At 39.1% G+C, this 21,488-nt stretch overlaps 3 protein-coding genes across 3 annotated transcripts; all 3 read right to left on the reverse strand.

Annotated features, from left to right (window-relative positions):
• Positions 1-1,722: 1,722 nt before the first annotated feature.
• On the reverse strand, positions 1,723-17,873 carry LOC108433780 (olfactory receptor 2AT4-like). The gene is made up of 2 exons (XM_017708561.1): positions 17,813-17,873; positions 1,723-2,712 (listed from the first exon to the last, which is right to left on the reverse strand). The coding sequence occupies exon 2, from the start codon at positions 2,710-2,712 to the stop codon at positions 1,723-1,725; it is 990 nt and encodes a 329-aa protein (XP_017564050.1). The 5' UTR covers positions 17,813-17,873.
• On the reverse strand, positions 8,268-10,472 carry LOC108433779 (olfactory receptor 2AT4-like). The gene is made up of 2 exons (XM_017708560.2): positions 9,547-10,472; positions 8,268-8,340 (listed from the first exon to the last, which is right to left on the reverse strand). Exons 1-2 carry the CDS (start codon positions 10,470-10,472, stop codon positions 8,268-8,270), a joined length of 999 nt encoding a protein of 332 aa, XP_017564049.2.
• Positions 17,874-20,149: 2,276 nt separating the features above from the next.
• LOC108433776 (olfactory receptor 1500-like) lies at positions 20,150-21,130 on the reverse strand. Its single transcript, XM_017708559.2, has one exon. The coding sequence runs from the start codon at positions 21,128-21,130 to the stop codon at positions 20,150-20,152; it is 981 nt and encodes a 326-aa protein (XP_017564048.2).
• Between the last annotated feature and the right edge of the window lie 358 nt (positions 21,131-21,488).

Consider the following 21,488-nt stretch of genomic DNA (forward strand, 5'->3'; position numbering starts at 1 on the left):
CATAATCTTTCAAAATGTATATTACAGTCACTAAAGCCTACTAAAGGCTACAGTCATGGTTTCTAGAGGCAGGTATCTAACGTATTCAAACATGAATAGTTTTAAAAATCTACAAATCTTTTTATTAACCCTCTGAAGTCACTGATTATGCTGGCATGAATAAAACACGTGGCTGGTGTAAAACATCACAGTATAAAAAGAAAGTCATGTTGTCATACGGTCAAAGGTGCTAGCTTGAAACTGTGTTGACAGACCAAGGAGGAATGGAGATAGGATGATTTAAAATTTATATAAATGTCAAATTAACACATGCATAAAAGTATGCAAAATGGGATGTGGCTGGCACCATTGCTAAAGGACCTGTCTACACTGCCACCAAGTGGACAAAAAAGGAACCCTGCAGCATGAAAATGCAATCCTGTAATCTAACTCCCTGTATTGTTGTTGAAAGAAACTGCTTTGAAGAGTTGGATAGATAAAAAAATTAAAAACACCCATAGCCACACCTGCTTTTTATTGTAGGTAATTGTATATAGATTAATTTGATCTCACTTTGCCATTGTATGTATGCAGTTGCAACCTGTGTTTACAATTCAAATTTTTTAAATGCTTCCTTGAGCATGTGTGTTTTTATAGTAAAAAGAAAATAAAATCAGATTTTTGTGTTTTATGTGTGGTTTTGGGGCCCAATGTGTCATAAAACATGATATTAAAAAAAATCTAATTAAAAAACAATTGTCAGGTCTTATAGGTGATACTAAAAAAGATACACTGGTATGGTAAACATTTTTAATGTGGTATATTAAGGCAAAGTCACAAATATTCAAAAATGACCAAAATAGGCCAAGATTTCTAAGGGTTAATTAGAGTTTTTTTAAAATGACATGGATACTAATTAGCTATGTGTTATAATAATATTTCATGCAGAGTTCACCAGATGAAAGTACTGTCATTTAGAAATTCTCGAAACTTCACAATCCTATCCATCCAAAAATTCCTTGGCTCTAAAACAGTTTAAGTTTTTGACATAATATGAAAATGCCTGTTACGCTTTACATTGTGTATAAATTGAAATGGCCCAGAATGGCTTGGAAAAAAAGTCTGATTCCATTGACTTACAGTAAAAGTAGTTTTTTCCTTCTCCTGTAAAGCTACCACTTTGGTTTTCTTCTGACAATAAAAGCATGAGTGATGATACAAATAAGTGATAATCATTCAAAATTCATATTATGGTCACTGAAGCTCCAGTAAAGACTATATTCATAGTATCTAGAGGCTGGTATCTGAAGCATTAAAATATTCATTTTATTAAAAGGACGTTGTAAACCTAAAAGCTCTTATACAATAAAACATACTTTACATTACATACATATAGAGTAGCTGTGTGGTATAATATTTCATGCAGAGTTCACCAGATGAAATCACTGTCATTTACTGTTATTTGTACTTGAAACATGGCAATCCTCTGAAAGAAGATGGAAAAAAGCTTCAGTACTTAGTGGTGGCAGAAAACTACCAATGTATTAATTTTTTAAATGAATAAAACAACAGTTTATTTATATATTTAATATGAATTTATATGTATATTTCATAGGGATTTGCTTACTTGATGTTAAGCTCATATTATTGATGTTAAGATCATATTAGTTCTAAATGTATGCACATCTCTACAATTTAAAGTACTTTCTACTGTAATTATTCAAGTATTCATTCTTATGCTCGTTAAGTTAAAGGGCATTTTCCATCTACTTCCACTTGTCTTTGCTTTAATTTCTTCATTAGCATTTCTTTAAATTCTTTGGTTTTAAAGCAGTATATGAATGGATTGATAAGAGCAGGAAACAGACTATACATCATTGTTAACATAATGCGGATGTCGATTCCCAAATCAAAGCTGAAAGTATGTGCCATGTACACAAAAGTTCTGGGCAGATAGTATAGACAAATGATAAACAGTTGAGGAGTACATGTTGAAAAGGTTTTGTATCGGCCCTCCTTATTTAAGATTTTCATGACTGAAATAATGATTGATATGTAAGAAAATATGATAAAAAATAAAGGACCCCAGAGCACCGACATAGCAACAGCAATAGAAGTGGCTTTTATGGCTGTTATGTCTGCACAAGCCAGTTTAGTTAGTGAAATGTAATCACAGTAGCACTGAGCTATGATGTTTGGACCACAGTAAATCACACCAAGGGCCTGTGCAGTCAGTGCACCAAGTGAGATAAGGTTTGCGATCCAAACCACAGAACAAAAAACTGCAATAGTGGAGTTCTTAATCAGTGCTGGATATCTGAGGGGGTTGCATATTGCAACAAAACGATCAAGGGCCATTAATGCCATAAAAAAAGAGCCGCTAGAAGCAAAGAAATGGACAAAGTACATTTGAGTAAAACAAGCATTGAATGATATGATCTTGTCTGACATCCAGTACCTAGAAATGATTCTTGGAACAGTTGTAGTTCCAAATCCAAGATCTGCTATGGCAAGATTACAGAAGATGATATAAGTTGGCTTTTGAAGGCTTTTTTCACACACCACAAACACAATGATAAAAATGTTCCCAGATGCCAAGAAAAGGTAGATGAAGAAGAAAAAGACAGCTAGCAGTCCGTAATACTGAGGAGGGAGTCCTGGGAAGCCAAGGAGGACAAACTCAGGGATGTTGGCTGTGCTGTTTGTATATGTTTCAGTATTACCCGACACCATCTGACAAAAAATAAAGAACATACATTTTTACAATACATGCTATAAAAGGATTCACAAAAGTTTGATTTAAAACAAATTCTGCCTTAAGTGAGAATCTGAGCAGAAACATACTTTGTGAAAATTCTTGTATCCATAAACCAGAGGTTGTAGACTAAGCTTTGATGGGGCTTTTATAAGACAGTTGAGACCTCAAACACTTGTTTGACGTAATGAATAACATTCACAATGGAGCAAGGCCTTAGAGACATCAGATGACGTGGAATTCTTGCATCATTGGACTATAGTACTGTTTGGCAGATAATGCTTCTGCAAACTTCCATCCATCCATCCATCATCGTTGCCCGCTAGTCCAAACAGGGTCGCGGTAGCAGTTGGGAGAGCAGAGAATCCCAGATGACCCTGTCCCCCGCAACTTCCTCCAGCTCATTCCCGGGGACCCCAAGCCGCTTCCAGGCCAACTTGGAGACATAATCCCTCCAGCGGGTCCTAGGGCGACCCCGGGGTCTTGTAGGCCGGGAGGTGTCCAGGGGGCATCCAGATCAGATGCCCGAACCACCTCAGCTGGCTCCTCTCTTCTGCAAATTTGCATTGTTTTATTACTGAAAATGCCAAATGGGACTGCCTGGGACATCATATCACCCTATACATATCATACATACATGTAATACATACGTATGATATATATAAATAGTATATGGCCCAAAATACAAAACCAGTGCTGATCTCGGAACAATATTACTAAGTTTCCTTAAAAGGAATAATTCTTGTTGAAATGTCCTAACATAATGCATGATTATTGGTAGCCCCATACATAAAAGTCTGGGGTGTATGTGGCTTGGGTGCAGGATCCTATCCCAGCCTTCATTGGGCAGAAGGCAGGATACACCCTGGACAGGTAATTCAAACACAGAGTTGAGTTACTTAAATAAATGCCTTAATGAATTTGGCAAATCGAATCTAGCCAATTTGTGTATAATAGCTTAGGGTGAGATGCAGGTCTCTCCTGAGTGGGGCCTGAGATGCAAATTACTTTATCAACAACTTTTGCTTCAAATTAAAAGACTCTGAGTAGAGTGACATTCTTGTAAACAGAGAAGGCAAGCCCATGCCAATGGATACCAAACACGCCACACTCCAATTGGGTAAAAATCACCAACAGTAAGATGTTACCATACTGTAGATTACTGTAGCACACCCTGTGCTACCCTGGGGTCAAGAAGGACCCCGGATACAGGAGAAACATTTGTAGCAGCCAATTCATTAATTTTCTCTGCAAGCAAACAGAACCATGAACCCAAACCAGTACAGATGGGAAGGTAGAGAAGGTCAGATGGGAGGGGAAAGATGAGGAACACTGAGCCTTCTCAGAGCAGGGACTGGAGGTGTGAGGGGAGTGAGAGTGGGGCTTCTGCCCCTATGCACACCAAGGGGTGTTGCTCCACCAGCATTCTCCTGACCCTCTGACAGTTCACAACCTGCTGCGTCTCAAGCGGCTTCCTTCGCTTTTTAGCATCATGAAAAGCAGCCTGCAGCTCCCACCAGACGGCCAGTGGCAGGTGGTTCAGGGTATTGATGGCCTCCGCTTCTACCGTAGAGACTCCCTTGGTGTGTTGGCATCCTCCTCCCAGGTTTTGACACCAATATAGCACACCCTGTGCTCCGCTGGGCTCAGGAAGGATGCTAGTGGTAGGAGAAACATTTGTAGCAGCCATATTACTTTAATTTTCTCTCCAAACACAATAATGAAATCAAACCAAAGCTAAGCTGGCCACTTTTTGGTAGTTTCAAACAAGACTTCTTAGTCTTTTGCTCACTTGACCTTTCCAGGTCTTCAGTCTGTGGAATGAATAAGAGGTGTAGTGAAGTGGCCTCACTGCGGAACAGGTAGTGGGGCCTTGGCGATGGAGTTTGGGACTTGCATTCCGCCTTTTTGCCTCACGTAACATTGTGTCATCGTCCCGACTCTGGTGGCTGATGTCCTTCTACTGCCATCACTTGCATCCCTCTGCGGTGTTCAGGATTCAGGCCTCACCTTCCAGCTGGGTAACGTTGCTGACATCAGGGCCCAGGGGTCGGGTGTATGGCACATATACCTACTGAAAATGCTCTGCAAGCAGGGCCTGTTACATATGTAATATCCATTTGCAGTAGTTATATTTGGCTCTGTTCTGGGACCTCTCTGCCCTTCCAGGTACACATGGGGTACAGCAGAAAGATCCACAAAACCAGCATACCAGGCAAACCACCAGCTAGCAGGTAGTTGCAAAGTGGCCTGCAGGGGAAGCGTGAGAATAGGCGGGCTAAAGCAGCTTAAAAAACACCCTGATGAAGTTGGCCAATTATATGCATAGCAGGTCACCTGATAACAGCTATGATTTTGAGATTTGGGCCTGAGCTTGACTTTGTGGCCTGCCTGAACTAAAGTTAATGCTTGATATTGGAAAAAAGGAGCCTGATCAGGACTATGAGTTTTTTCTTCCTTTTTCAAGCTTTTATTTTCTGGCAGGGATTGGATTTTGAATCAGTGTAAGATATCAGACTACAGAGATCATTCTTTCAATAGGCACCAGAATGAAACTCTTGCACCATTTAAAGTAGAACAGAGAATTCTTAGAAGCTGGAAAACAAAGACAATTTCAGACTTGTAGATGTGTTTATGGCTAACACAAACAGGAATTTGGTCAATCATTGAAATACCGTTAGCATTTGCCAAAGTAAAAGAAATGAAATGGCTTTGACAGACAACAAATCTTATTTCTGTCCTGGTGTGGCAGTCAGCCAGATGGGATCTTAGAAGAACTGCATTGGCTAGATATATCTTTTAGATACAAATACCTACAAATACCCTGATCAAATTATAGTGAAGGCCCTTCCTGTTACTCTAACTTATTTTTCTATGTTGTCTTGTGGAACTGTGTGAGCACTGGTGCCAAATGAATTCAAATAAGATGAGCAAAGATATAAAACGTGCTCAGAATTGAGGAAAGCTTTTCTTGTTATCTTCAGTAATATTGTTGAACAGAGGTTAATTTAAGAATTTTTGATAAATCACCAAGTCTGAGACAATGTATTATTGTTAACAGAGGTCTGATTATTTTTGACAGCATAGTAGGGGGCAGTCATGGGCTGGAGGTTAGGGAACCAGCCTTGTGACCGGCTGGTTGCTAGTTCGATCCCCAGAGCCGACAGTACATGACTGAGGTGTCCTTGAGCAAGACACATAACCCCCAACTGCTCCCCGGGCGCTGCGGATTGGGCTGTCCACCGCTCCGGGCAAGTGTGCTCACTGCCCCCTAGTGTGTATGTGCTCACTAGAGTGTATGTGGTCTTTCACTTCACGGATGGGTTAAATGCAGAGGTGAAATTTCCCCATTTGTGGGACTAATAAGGGTCTCTTAATCTTAATATCTGGTAATAAACTCTAGTATGCAAGTAGAGGATATGAAGAAGAAATAAGTGCTTATGTTTAGAATTATTGCTTATTTATATATTAGTGCTCCTTTAATAATGCTATATCTGACAATATAGGTTAAGAATCCAATCACTTTGCAAATCAGGTTGTACTCCATCTAGTTGTACTTGTCATATTCAGTAATGTTCACATTAATCTATCCTTCAATGTACCTGGTCACCACAAATTTCATAGACTACTTCCTTAAATGGCTTCAGCATCACCTTGAAGCCTTGATGTCTTATCTACACATGGACTATCCAGTGTGTTACCCATTTTGCTAGTTCCTGTTTATCTCCACTTGCCTGTAGAAGCTCATTTTCTTTTCTCAATGTTACTAACCAGCTCTGTGACCAGGAGGTTGCCTGTTTAATGCCCTCGGCTGACAGTCCATGACTGAAGTGCCCTTGAGCAAGGCACCTAACACCCAATTGCTCCCCAGGTGCCGCGGATAAGGCTGCCCATTGCTCCGGCCAAGTGTGTGTGTTCACTAGTGTGCATGTATGTGGATGTTTCACTGCACGGATGCATGAATGCAGAGGCCTAATTTCACAGTGTGCAAGCACAGTGACAAATGGTTCTAAATTCTATTCTATTCTATTCTATTCTATTCTATTCTATTCTATTCTATTCACTGTTGTCTATTCATTAGGCTACTCAAGCTGTAAGTATCAAATACACAATAATATATATTCTGTGGAGTATTCTGAAAGAGGACAAAATCATGTAAATGGCACATAAGGCCATGAAAATAGTTTTAAATACTATATATATGATAGTCATTGCCTGAATTAATTAAATTAAAAGTCCCACAGATATTGTGAAAAAATGGCAGAAGAGTATATGTTCATTGGAAATGACAAGTCAAGCATTATAGTACGGTACACACACTCCAAGTAACTACTACTGCTTAGGAATCCGTGGCCACCAGGGAACCCCAAAAACAACAGTTAGGTAATTAGTGTGCCATTATGTTGTCTAAGGTGAGTGAGAGGAAAAAGTGACTTGCATTTTTCCAAAAAGAATGTGTGTAATTCCACATCTGGAACAGAAGAATGAGATTAGAGAGATGTGAGATTAAGTAGTTCAACCACAAGGCTGTATTTTAGGACTCCTTTTATTAACATTACATATACTACCACTGGTTACTGTTATCAGTAAACATGGCATCAACTTCATGCTATGCTGCTGACACAAAATTGTATGTACTGGCCCAACCAGATGATACATTTCAAATGAGCAAGACTGAGAACTGTGTAAAAGATTTTAAAAAATTAACGTCAAGTAACATACTAACACTTAAAACAGAGGTTTTTCTTTTTCTTGGCCTACAATCTGCTAGAAAAAATGACTAATTTAAATGAAAAATCTTAATAACACCTCAGTTACATGTGCAAAAAACTTTGGCATCACTAATTATCCCAATGTGTCATTTGATACATTTAAGTAAAACTGCTAGAATAGTTTTCCTTCACCTTCAAAATATTCCTAATATAGGATGCAGAAAAGCTATTTCACGCCTTGATTACCTTGATTTATGCTCTGCTTTTGTCATTGTTTATGAGAAGTTCTGGATTTTCTAGCAAAAATTCTGACAATTAGCTAGTTTTATCAAAGCCACATTGGTTGCCAGTGAAATCCGGGATTGAGTAAAAAATTCTGCTACAGATATATAAATCCCTAAATGGCCTTCAGTACTTGAGTAAACATATGTCTTATCATGAACTGTCATGTGTACAGATCACAAGGTGCTGGCTCATTCTACATAGTTGGATAGATAGTTGGATAGTTAGTCCCGAAGGGCAATTGCAGCAATATTATTATGCAGAATAAGTAAACTTACACCAGGGTGTAGAGCCTTTTTTATATGAATGCATGCAGCATTATTATTTTCTGCAGATCTGGGGATTCACGGACATAGAATATTATGGTAAGCTGAGAAAATCCATGTTGTCATCCTGCTGCTCTCACATGTTCACTCAAGTTTGTTGACAGTGGATGGAAGGGGCGCTGACATCTCAGGAAGCCCTCATGCCTTTGCTACTTTCTGGCTCTCTCTTTTCAGTTTGGCTGTAATGGCTTGGTCTGATTGCAATTGTTAACACTATAAATTGTTCTCAGTCACCTCAAACAGAACTGTGTTTCTTTGCTGAGCTGGAAAACTGACTATCCTGTGTGTTCTGATGCTGTTGATTCATCTGCCTTGATTGGGTCCCCACTGTTTGCCTGCCTTCAGGACCAGTTTGACCAGCATTGAGCTTCCTGCTGTACTTGCTGTGCAAAAAGCCTTACCAGCATGCCTGTGACATTACTAATGATACTGCTCTCTACACAGATTCAAACTATTTGATCATAACCATTGTCTTTCCTCCCTCACAATACATTGAACTCTTTCTTTCTTTTATTCATATTAACATATCATAAGATTCTGGAGTTCAAGCTCATTTTCACTGAGACACACTCAATAGTCACTGATTTTCATTGGTTATTATTTTCTAAGACTCGTGTCTCAATTTTACTACAATAGGGCACTAACAGTAGTCATCAGATATTATTGGTTCATCTAAATACTCCTGTTCAGTGACAGCCTGTTTTCTTTTTTATCTATATTCAAAATTGTATATTAACTGTAGAATCCTGCTCTCTATTCATATTGCTCTTGTTGTGTAAGTGTTTTCCTATCCAATGTCAACCAGATGAGGATTGGTTCCCCTTTTGAACCAAAGCTGTTGTGTTAACAATAATTGTTGTAAAAGTGCTATAAAAATTACAATGACTTATCAAATTCCAAACGTAACAAATAAAAAAAAAAAATGTGTGTAAGATTTAAGAACTTTACTTTTGGCTGCATACTCCATGATATTCTACAACAGCACAGTGTTATTGTGTATAGTCAGTGTATAATCAATCACTGACAGAAAGAAAATAAAAGCATGTGGTAGATGAAATTAAACAGATTCTTTAGATTTTTTCTCTGCTTTGTCATTGTTTATCATTTTACCATGCAATGCCATTGTGTGACTTTAAACAGCAGGCCTGAAACTGTCTTTGCAGAACCTAAATCAAAGGTAAATGTGGTAAATTACATAGCTATGCAGGTCATTATGTAATTACATTTGGATCATATAGGGAAATGGCAATAATAACTAGAGGTTATTAAGGCAATTAACAGAAAAAGCACAGGGTTAACATGAGCAAAAATGGTTCTACAAGCAAGAGCAATGAACATACATACACTATATGTAGGACAAAAAATTTGTGACATACACATGGCATCTTTTCTGAAATTCTAATTCTAAAAACATTTGCTTGTGGACTTATCACGTCTACGTACTCAAAACATTTTTTTCTTTCAGACTGAAAGATCACTGCTCTTTCTTTTTCTTAATTTCGTTATTAAAACTTCGCGAATTTCCTTTGTTCTAAAGCAGAAAATAATGGGATTGACAAGCGGCGGAAGCAGACTATACCACATTCTGATCATAATACTGGCATCAATGTTCATTTGAACCTTTATGTCAGCGACATAGACAGCACATCGGGGTAGATAGTAAAGGCATATGATAAGAAGTTGAGGGCTACATGTAGAGAATGTTTTGTACGTTCCTTGAACATTGGATATTTTAAAGACAGTTACAATGATTGCAATATAGGAGAAAATGATAAAAGCAAGGGGGACCAACAGAACAAACATTGCCATAGAAAAGGCAAACAACTTTGCAGGCCTTGCATCACCACAGGCCAGTCTAGTAATTGAATTTTGATCACAAAAGCACTGAGTTATTATGTTGGCCTCACAGTAGGGTATAGCAAAGGTCTGGATAACCATCACCGTTACCCAAGAGATTGGAATTACCCAAGAAATTACACATATAATTGTAACAGAAAGGCTTGTAACCAGAACAGGGTATCGGAGAGGGTTACATATAGCAATGAATCGATCAGTAGCCATTACTAGCAAAAGAAAAGAAGTGACACTCCCTAAATAATGGACAAAAAACATTTGTACAAAGCAAGCATGAAATGGCAAAGTTTCATCTTGAAGCAGGTACTTTGCAATGATTTTAGGCAGTGTGGTTGTTCCAAAAGCAAAATCCACTGTAGCAAGATTACAGAAGATGAGATAGGTTGGTTTTTGTAATTTTTTTTCATAAGCTACAAATGCTATAGTGAAAATGTTTCCTGCTGCAAGTATGAGGTAAATCAAGAGAAGAAGAGTTCCAACTGTTGTGTAATATTCTGGAAGAACTCCTGGAAATCCTAGGAGGAATAATTGCCTAGTAGCTGTTGTATTGCTATGTTGATCCATGACTCACACTTTCACAGTGTTCCAAAACAACCTGATAGCATATTTGTGTGGTTACTTTGATTTAAAAAAAGGAAACACAAATTTGGATCATATTTCTTACATTTTGATTCTTATAAAAAAAATCTTCTTACAGCAAAAAGATTGCTATAAAATTTGGTTTATCATAAAACAATATGTTCCTAGTGACCCTGATTTAGTTAACTAGTGCTATCAAAAAACAATGCTTCCTTGGCTTTGTGTATGATTTGCAGTTCAGATACAGTCCCTAACTAAGAATGACTCACCAAAGCAACAGTTTATAAATGATCTTCAATTACACTAGAGACCAGCTACTGCTTGATGTAATAGTGTGTGCTTTCATGTAAGTCAAATGAAATGGTCTTTTCTTTTTTTTTCCAGTGTGGCTTTTCTGTACTGGAACAAAACATCATGCCTCATGTAAATAAATGATTAAAGTCACCCTTTTCTAATACACTATATCTCCAAATGTTTTCACTCACCCATCCAAATAATTGAATTCAGGAGTTCCAATCACTTCCATTGCCACAATTGTATAAAACCAAGCACCTAGGCATGCAGGCTACTTCTACAAACATTTGTGAAAGAATGGGTAGCTCTCAAGAACTCAGTGAATCCCAGCGTGATACAGTGATAGGATGCCAGTCGTGAAATTTCCTCGCTACTAAATATTCCACAGTCAACTGTCAGTGGTATTATAAAAAAGTGGAAGTGTTTGGGAACAACAGCAAGTCAGTCGTGAAGTGGTAGGCCATGTAAAATGACAGAGCAGGGTCAGCGGATGCTGAGGCACATAGTGTGCAGAAGTCACCAACTTTCTGCAGACTCAATCACTACAGACCTCCAAACTTCCTGTATCCAGGAGATTCGCTCAAGAACAGTGTGTTGAGAGGTTCATGGAATGGGTTTCCATGGCTGTGCAGCTGCATCCAAGCCTTACATCACCAAGTGCAACGCAAAGCGTTGAATGCAGTGGTGTAAAGTGCCACCACTGGACTCTAGATCAGTGGAGACGTGTTCTCTGTAGTGACATATCACGTTCTCTGTCTGGCAATCTGATGGATGAGTCTGGGTTTGGCAGTTGCCAGGAGAACGGTACTCATCTGACTGCATTGTGCCAAGTGTAAAGTTTGATGGAGGGGGGATTATGGTGTGGGGTTGTTTTTCAGAAGTTGGGCTCGGCCTCTTAGTTCCAGTGAAAGGAACTCTTAAAGCTTCAGCAGACAAAGAGATTTTGGACAACTGCTCCCAAATTTGTTGGAACGCTTCAGGAATGGTCCATTCCTGTTCCAACATGACTGCACACCAGTGCACAAAGCAAGGCCCATAAAGACATGGATGTGTGCATTTGCTGTGGAAGAACTTGACTGGCCTGCACAGAGTCCTGACCTCAACCCGATAAAACACCTTTGAGGACAGCTCCCTTGTCTTTAGCATTTTCAAAAGGGATCAGGGGAAGTAATGTGCCTTATGCCTTTTTAAGCATAAATGCAGTCATTAATTTGGTTAATTCAAGTCATGTGAGCCTTCATTTATCACAGATGATTCTAATTTCAAATTTATCACAGGTGAGTCTAATCAAGTCTAATCTGAATGGAAGTAATCAAAAAGATGCCAATAATTGTGTCACATGCACATTTACATATCTGTTTTTATGCTTTCTCTCTTTCTCTCTCTCATTATACACTGCTCAAAAAAATAAAGGGAACACTTAAGCAACACAATATAACTCCAAGTGAATCAAACTTCTGTGAAATCAAACTGTCCACTTAGGAAGCAACACTGATTGACAATCAATTTCACAGCTGTTGTGCAAATGGAATTGACAACAGGTGGAAATTATTGGCAATTAGCAAGACACACTCAATAAAGTAGTGGTTCTGCAGGTGGGGACCACAGACCACTTCTCAGTACCTTTCTGCTTTCTGGCTGATGTTTTGGTCACTTTTGAATTTTGGTGGTGCTTTCACACTCGTGGTAGCATGAGACGGATTCTACAACCCACACAAGTGGCTCAGGTAGTGCAGCTCATCTAGGATGGCACATCAATGTGAACTGTGGCAAGAAGGTTTGCTGTGTCTGTCAGCGTAGTGTCCAGAGGCTGGAGGCGCTATAAGGAGGCCGCACAGCCCTCCATGTGCTTGCCAGAGGTAGCCTGACTGCCATTAGGTACCAAGATGAGATCCTCAGACCCCTTGTGAGACCATATGCTGGCGCGGTTGGCCCTGGGTTCCTCCTAATGCAGGACAATGCTAGACCTCATGTGGCTGGAGTGTGTCAGCAGTTCCTGCAAGATGAAGGCATTGAAGCTATGGACTGGCCACCCGTTCCCCAGACCTGAATCCGATTGAGCACATCTGGGACATCATGTCTCGCTACATCTACCAACGCCACGTTGCGCCACAGACTGTCCAGGAGTTGGCGGGTACCCCCGCCCTTCCCCAAGCCTTTGCCGGTTCTACCCCCTCGGCGCGTATGACAGGTCTGTGATCAGCGCCGAATATGACTGCAGAACCAGAGGGCTGATTGCTGTGCTGGGTTCGCCTTCACCCCTCACCCCACCCGTTGCAAGTCTTGGACTCTGGGTTGTAGTGTGTACTTATGTGCTGAGGTGTTTTTTTTTTTTTCTGTTCCCAGACTGTATTCCCTTAGGAACATAGTCTGGGGTTTGTTTTTTTTATCTCCTCCCTTTCCCCATGTATTCGATATTCTGTATTTTTCCTCTCCTGTTTCCCCCCCCTGTTTGTCACATTGTATGTGCTCAGATGGGTTGATGGCCATTTCACTGGTACTTGTGACTAGTGACAATAAAGGTTCTTCATCGTCATCATCATCATCATATACTAAACTAACTGACAAAGGAAACGTGGATCAGTGAGAGTCCATAGTCATTTGATAGAGCAAGGAGTTCTGGAAATTGGAGCCCTGTTGGCTGCAGTGTCAACCAGGACACAAAGAGGCATGACAAAATGTGATATCAAAAGCACAAACAATACAGACCAAACATATCTTTTGGCTGTCTTTACTCATCCATGCCAAACGCACAACCAAACACCTCACGCAGCAGCCTCTTTGTTGCTTCTTTTTGTTCATTCTTTTTCTTTTCAGAAACTTGTGACAAACAGCTTTGCTCTATTGCCCCTAGTGGTTCTCCAAAATACCTATTTACACATTACTACATACTTCCCTCCACTTCAAGAGTTTACTTGTTACAAAAAAAAAATTCTTAACATACTTTTGAAGCAAAAATCTTTTCCAATTTGCAAAACCACACCACTTTTTTATAACCAGCCACCTTAATAATAATCAACACCATAACCTTCAACTAAAAGTTAACATTTTAACAGTTCTACTTGCTTTACTTTGAATTTTATTCTTCCTTTTTAAAATTAATTAATTTTTAATTTACAGTTCATAGTCCTTTAAGCGAGTAGGCTTCCTTACAGCCCTCTGCAACTGCCGCAACCTCATTCCACAACCGTGAGAATCATTAGTATTCTCTCTGACACTCACGGGTTGACCCTCCTGATGTTGAACATCAGAGTCCATGACCCCGTCCTTTGTCGGCTCCCTGTCTGAGACTGTAATGGTTTCAGCTATGTCTATTCTGGCCGATTGTGGGTTTGACACAAGTCTGTCCACTACATCCATCTCTGAGACCTGATTATTCTCACGTCCAGCCAATAACTGATCCACATGTCTTCTCAGTCTGACCTTGTAGGATACAGGACCAGTCACTTCTATAACTCCTTGAATCCATTTAGGACCATGACTGAAATTCCTTGTCATTACCACAACTCCTTCGGATTTTCGACCTTGATGTTGCTTGTCATAACACTCCTTCTGCTTATCCTGCTTGTCAATCACTCTCCTCCTCAAATCTGGGTGTACAAGATCTAGTGTTGACCTCAGTTTTCTGCCTTGTAACAACTCTGCAGGTGACTTCCCCGTAGTAGACTGTGGTGTAATCCTGTAACTGAACAACACACGAGCCACATTAGTAGAGATGGTACCTTCTCCCGCTTTTTTTTATCATGGTCTTGAATGTCTGAACTGCTTTTTCCACAAGACCATTTGAGGATGCGTGGAAGAGTGCAGAAATCACATGTACAATTTCATTCTTTGTCATGAATTCTCTGAATTCTGCACTCGTAAAGCAAGCACCATTGTCTGAAACTATCATTTCTGTTGGTGCTTGGTTGCTAAAACTTTTGTGCAGACATTCAATGGTAACTAATTAAGAAGTCGCATGTACCAGATATACATCTAACCATTTGGAATGAGCATCAATAACTACGAGAAACATCTGTCCCATAAAAGGTCCTGCATAGTCAATGTGCAATCATCTCCATGGTTTCTCTGGCCATTCCCATGGGTGAAGTGGGGCTACAGCTGGACATTTTTGCATTTCTTGACACTTTAAAGAGCATTTCACAGTAGCCTCCATATCTTGGTCAAGCTTCGGCCACCAGAAATAACTTCTAGCTAAGGCCTTCATATGGGTAACCCCGGGATGGCACTGGTGCAGTTGTTCCAGGAGATCTTGGCGTCCCCTTTTTGGTACTACCACATGTGCACCCCACAAGATGCAACCATCTTGAACACTCAGTTCATCTTTTCTTACATCAAACGGCATGAACTCAGGATCCATCACCTGCTGTGGCCAGCCTCTCATGATGTATTCTCTCACTCTGGACAAAACTGGATCTCTGGTTGTCCATTTGGCACATCCTCATCAGACACCAGTGCTATTTCCTCCATCATTAGCACTCGGTCTTCCTTCTTTGTCCAATTGCGAATAATTTTGCTCTGATGGTGTTAGCGTTCGTGACATGAAACTAATGGGTCTTTCTTCTCCTTTGGGCATGCAATGTGACAATACAGCCCCTACCCCGTAGGGTGATGTGTCACATGACAGAATGAGATTTTACTGACTGTCATAATGTACTTACACATCTGATGACTGAATGAGCTTCTTAGATTTCTCAAAAGTAGCCTCTTGCTCTTTTCCCCAGTTCCATTTGGAATCTTTTCTCAGTAATTGGTGTAGAGGGGCTAACAAGTTTGACAGATTTGGCAAAAATCTGTTGTAATAATTAAACAATCCAAGATACATCTTGAGCTCTGTCACATTTGTTGGTGAAGGTGCCTTCTGAATGGCACTGACCTTGTTCTGTAGTGGGAGCAGTCCTGTAGAATCCACCTTATGTCCCATGAACTCTGCTTCTTTGCCCATGATTTAGCATTTGCTCCATTTTAGCCGCAAGCCAGCTTCTTCTAGCCTTTTTAGAACTTCACTGAGGGTTTTGAGGTGTTCCTGGTCATTCCTGCCTGTCACCAAGATGTCATCAAGATACACTACTACACGAAACTCCAAAAGGAAGTTGATTCATTGCAAATAGACCCTCCTTGTGGGTACTGATAGTGACATATTACTTTGATTCTTCATCCAAAGTCACTTGTTGATATGCATGACTTAATTCTAACTTGGTGAACTTATCACCACCTGCCAACTTCTCAAAGAGATCCTCAATTCTTGGAATTAGATACTGCTCTAACTTGGATACTAGCTTGACAGTTAGTTTGTAATCACCACAGATTCTCACTGAGTTATCTGGTTTTAACACTGGAACGATAGACGCTGCCCATTCTGAGAATTTCACAGGTTCTAGGATATTCTCCTGTACTAGCCCATATAACTCAGCCTCTACTTTGTTTCATTGCGTAGGGAACTGGTTTTCATTTAAAAAACCTTGGGACAGCTTCTTTATCAACATGGATTTTTGCAGGAGGACCCTTCCATATCCCTAAGCTTTCCTTGCACATCATGTTGTGCTGCCCCAGTACTTCTTGCAATGTCTGTGCAGTCTCAGAAATTTGGTTTAAAATACACCAGTCCACAGCCAGTTCTTTTATCCATCCCCAGCCTAATAAATTTGGACCCTTTCCTGACACTACTACTACAGGCAGCTGTTTGACAAATGTCCTGGTACACTACATTGACCTTTGCTACACCTAAGGTCTCTACTCGTTCTCCTGTCTATGTTTGAGATTCACTGAAATCTTGTCTAAGCCAGAGGTTTTCCCCTTGCATTCTAGTTTTGTATACTCTGCCTGTGTCAAAATGGTCACATTACACCCTGTGTCTACTTCAAAGTTGACATCCAAGTCATTAACTTTGAGCTGAAGCTGGATGGGCTCTACATTGGGAATGTTTGACTCTTAGGTTGCGCATGGTGAATATCTCTTCTAGTTCATTGTCTGAATTTGAAGTTTCTCTGATGTGGTGGGCTGACTGCTTGTTTTCTCTTTTTTCATACTTTTTCTTTCCTCCCCCTGTAGGCTTGGAGTGATCAGCAGGCAACCATGCTCTGCACACTTTTTGAATGTCTCCCACTTCTTTTACATTTGGCACTTTCATATGGCACTTTTCTTTTACGAAGCAGCACTCCATTGCCAAGTGCGCACCTCCACATCGGTAGCAAACGGTGCCTGAACAATTTCCATCACGTGTTTTCAGTCCCACAAAGAACTTGTGTACCCCCATCTGGCATTTGTCATCCATGCCACCGTAAGACTTGCTCTGACCTTGAATATCCTGAATGTCTTTAGAAGCCACGTCTATGGCTTGAGCCAGTTTCAGGGCCTTGTCGTATGTAAGCTCTGGCTCTGCCAACAACCTGCGCTACATGCAATCATCCTCGATACCACAAACAAGCCTGTCCCTCAGCATTTCTGTCAGCTTGTCTCCATAATTGCAGTGTTGAGCCAGCTCATGAAATACAGTCACATATTCAGAAAGACTTTCCTTTGGTTTCCTATTCCTAGAATTGAACTTAAACGTTGCACTATCTCACTTGGCTTGGAGTTGAAATGTGCTTTCAACAGTTCCATAAGCTCATTATACAACTTCTCCCCCAATCTGGCAGGGCTCAGCAAGTTTCTCATGAGGCTATAGGTTTGACTCCCCACCGAGCTAAGAAGAATAGCACGCTTCTTAGCCACATCTGCAATCTCATTAGCTTCAAAAAAATGTGACAATACCTCACAATACTCCTGAAAGGACTGTATTCCAATATCGAAAAGAGACAGCGTTCCCACCATTAATGCCATGCTATTGTTTTCTCCCAAAAAACCTCACACAGTCCTACAAACAATTTAAGAGAGCTGAGTCTTTGTCCACTTTTCAACAAATACACACCGGTTTCCTTGTCGCCATGTGTGATATCCATGATATCAAAATCACAAACAATACAGACCAAACATATCTTTTGGTTGACTTTACTCATCCATGCCAAACACCTCATGCAGCAGCCTCTTACTTTGTTGCTTCTTTTTGTTCACTCTTGTTCTTTTCAGAAACTCCTGACAAACAGCTTTGCTCTATTGCCCCCTAGTGGTTCTCCAAAATATCTATTTACACATTACTACACAAAAATAAATTAAAAAGATTTCAGTTCAGATTAGTTCTTATGATCATATAAAATTTAAAATACTATATAAGTATATCATTGGTCTAGAGCCTCATGGGTGATGTCATAAAGACAAAGGCCAACCCTTCATGACCATATAAGGCATTGTGTAATGGCACAGATGAATTCAGACACTTGCGGTAAAAATGAACAAGAAAGACTTTACTAATAAAGACACAATCAGAGCTCGTAGTCACAAAGAAGGCATGAGTCAAAACCAAACAACAAAGCCAGAAAGCGAACATTACTAAAAATGAACAATCCAAAGGGTGAGGCAAAAGATCAAAGTCCACAAAACAGGAAACAAGGTCATAAACAATCAGGCAGATATACACACAGGTCATGTGATCTCCCAGAGGAGTCTGGTGGATGGAGTCCAAGTGAGTGTCAAGTGAGGGGTACATGACACATGGCATCAATACGTCATCACATGAAGCCTAATATTAAAAATGTCCATAATCTATCTACATATGCTTTCTTTTATATGCTTTCATATGACACCCACCTTATGAACAATAAAAGCATGAAAGTCATGAAGGAAAGAACATGATGAGTGCATTTTGGAATCAATGGTTCCACGGAGTTCAGCACCCTGCTACTGGCTTGCTTGGCCATGCCATACACAGGCACTTGGGAGGCCCTACTCCCAGTAAGTGAGAAACTTTAATGTTGTAAAGAAGTTGTTAGTTTAAAATGTGCGTTTGTGTTATTTGTTCCTGTTATTTGTTGTGATGGGCAGAAGGGAAGTTAGGTGGGTCTGTGTATCCACTGGGAATGGAAAACATATGGCTAAAAGTGACCTGCTTGCTGTCTAGGCCTTTTCAGGAGTGCTGGGTGGTGGTTCTCCAATGATCAATAAAGAGAATTTGTCTAAACTGTAGTCTTCCCATGCCTCTGTTTTTTCCACAACATCACAACACTAATAAATATCTTATTAAATAATTACAGTGACAATGTAATATCATTCAAGCACATCAACCAATGATGTTTAAATCATCACTAAAAATTTATTGTAGTAAAAAAAATCTATCCTATCTTTACTATCCTTTGTATTTTTTATTTTTTATTTTTTTTTCTTGCCTGAGGAGCTGGACTGTAATTATGTGCATGTGTCATACTGTACATATGGAAAGATTTCTGTAATCTTTACTGTAATTAATAAAGGTAGATTTGAAATAAAATAGTGAGATGGAGCTAAAAGCTCTAAACAATGCATTTTTCAGTTTGATCAAGACTATAAGTGCTTTTTATATCACATGCACCATGGCAATATAAACAACCTCATGATGGCATTTTCTGTTTACTTTCTATTATAAGATTTTTTTTCTTGGCATGCTGTGAAAACAACTATGTAGGTTGATGACATATTCCACAATTCAAGCATAAACATTAAGTGATATTAGCCAGGAAAGTTTTAGCTAAATTTGGCTGTAACACTAACTTTGAATGCCACAAACCCTCAACAGTTTTCCTTCATCTTAGACCCTCAAATTAACTGTGTCATTTGTAACATTATTTATATATATATATATATATATATATATATATATATATATATATATATATATATATATATATATTTTTTTTTTTTTTTTTTTTTTTTTTTAAAAACATTTTTTATATAGACATGCAACATAGATCAAATGGGTGTTTTAAAGCCATTTTATAAATTCACAGACATAGCTAACCTGTGCCTGCCATCTGTTTTTGTAAATGTTGTGGCTGGGACTGTAAATCAGAATTAGAATCGGAATCAAACTTTACTGGCCAGGTATGCTACACACACAGGAATTTGGTTTTGGTTGCAGGAGCTCAGAGTTCACAGTATCAGGCAGACATCCACATGTAGAGAATAAGATAAAATAAATATAAAATATAACAAGATAAAATAAAATAAAACGCATTCCTACTATCACTCACTCAGACACACACATGGTAATAGGATGAATTTCCATAACATGAGCAGAATGTCAGAAATTACAAATTTCATTGCATTATGTAACAGTGATATTTTACTGCTTTTATGTAAAAATGTTGTCAGAACTAATATGCTTACAGACAAGATAACTGACAGGAATAAATATATGAGAATATTTAGCCAATTTATGAGAAAATAAAGTTATAAAATTACAAGGAAAAAGAAAATTCTAAATGCTAAAAATATTTCTGACTGCATATCCTGTATTGCTACCTCATCTTTCCTCCTAAAGAAGCTTCCTGCTTACCTTTGACATTCTTTTTTCTTATTTTCATCATTAACATTTCTCGTATTTCTTTAGTTCTGAAGCAAAATATAATTGGATTGACCAACGGGGGAAGCAGACTATACCACATAATGAGCATAATGCGAGTACTAACACTCATTTGACCTTTTATGTCATTAGCATAGACAGCACATCTGGGCAGATAGTAAAGGCATATGATAAGAAGTTGAGGGCTACATGTAGAGAATGTTTTGTACCTTGCTTGAACGTTAGACATTTTTAAGACAGTTATGATGATTGCTATGTAAGAGAATATGATAAAAGAAAGGGGGCCCAACAGAACAAACATAGCCATAGAGAAGCAAAACAAAATTAAAGACCTTAAATCACCACAGGCCAATTTACTTATTGAGATTTGGTCACAAAAGCACTGGGTTATCACATTGGAGTCACAGTAGGGAACAGCTGCAGTCTGCACAAGTATCAGTACAAACCATGAGACTGGAATCACCCAACACACTACACATACAATTGCCATGGAATGGTTTGTAACAAGAGTAGAATATCTGAGAGGGTTACATACTGCGATAAATCGATCAATAGCCATTATTAACAAAAGGAAAGATGTGACATTCCCTAAATAATGGACAAAAAACATTTGTATGAAGCAAGAATGGAAAGCTATGGTTTCATCTTTAAGCAGGTACTTTGCAATGATTTTGGGCATTGTGGTTGTTCCAAAAGCAACATCCACTGCAGCAAGATTACAGAAGATAAGATAGCTTGGTTTTTGAAGGCTTTTTTCATAAGACACAAATGCAATAGTAAAAACATTGCCCACTGTAAGTATGACAAAAATGAAAAGAAGAAGAGTTCCAACTGCTGCATAATATTCTGGAAGAACTCCTGGAAATCCAAGAAGGAAGAATTCCGTAACAGTTGTAGAATTGGCATATCGGTTCATGTTTTCCAGTATTCCAAAACCAGCCAAAAAAGACTTAAAAATAAAACGCAACAAAGGTTGAATCAAGTGTTCTGATGCATTCTATACATAGTTGCTAATATGAGAGAATCACATGAGATTATGATATATTAAAGGCAATATGTCTTAATAAAATAATTCTATAAAATTTTGTAGAATTTGAATCATTATGTATGTAAATAGACTAGCATACTTTCATGCCTACATGTTTATTGAATAGTAGCTGTAGTTTCCTAGAAGCATGAATAAGTATGAAAACTCTGAGGCTTCTTCTGACTTCTGACAGAACTGAGAGAGTCTGATACAAACATCGGTTTTATGAATGCTCTGTTATGACACT

This window comes from Pygocentrus nattereri, chromosome 17 (assembly GCF_015220715.1).
Source record: "Pygocentrus nattereri isolate fPygNat1 chromosome 17, fPygNat1.pri, whole genome shotgun sequence".
In the NCBI taxonomy this organism is placed as follows: domain Eukaryota; kingdom Metazoa; phylum Chordata; class Actinopteri; order Characiformes; family Serrasalmidae; genus Pygocentrus; species Pygocentrus nattereri.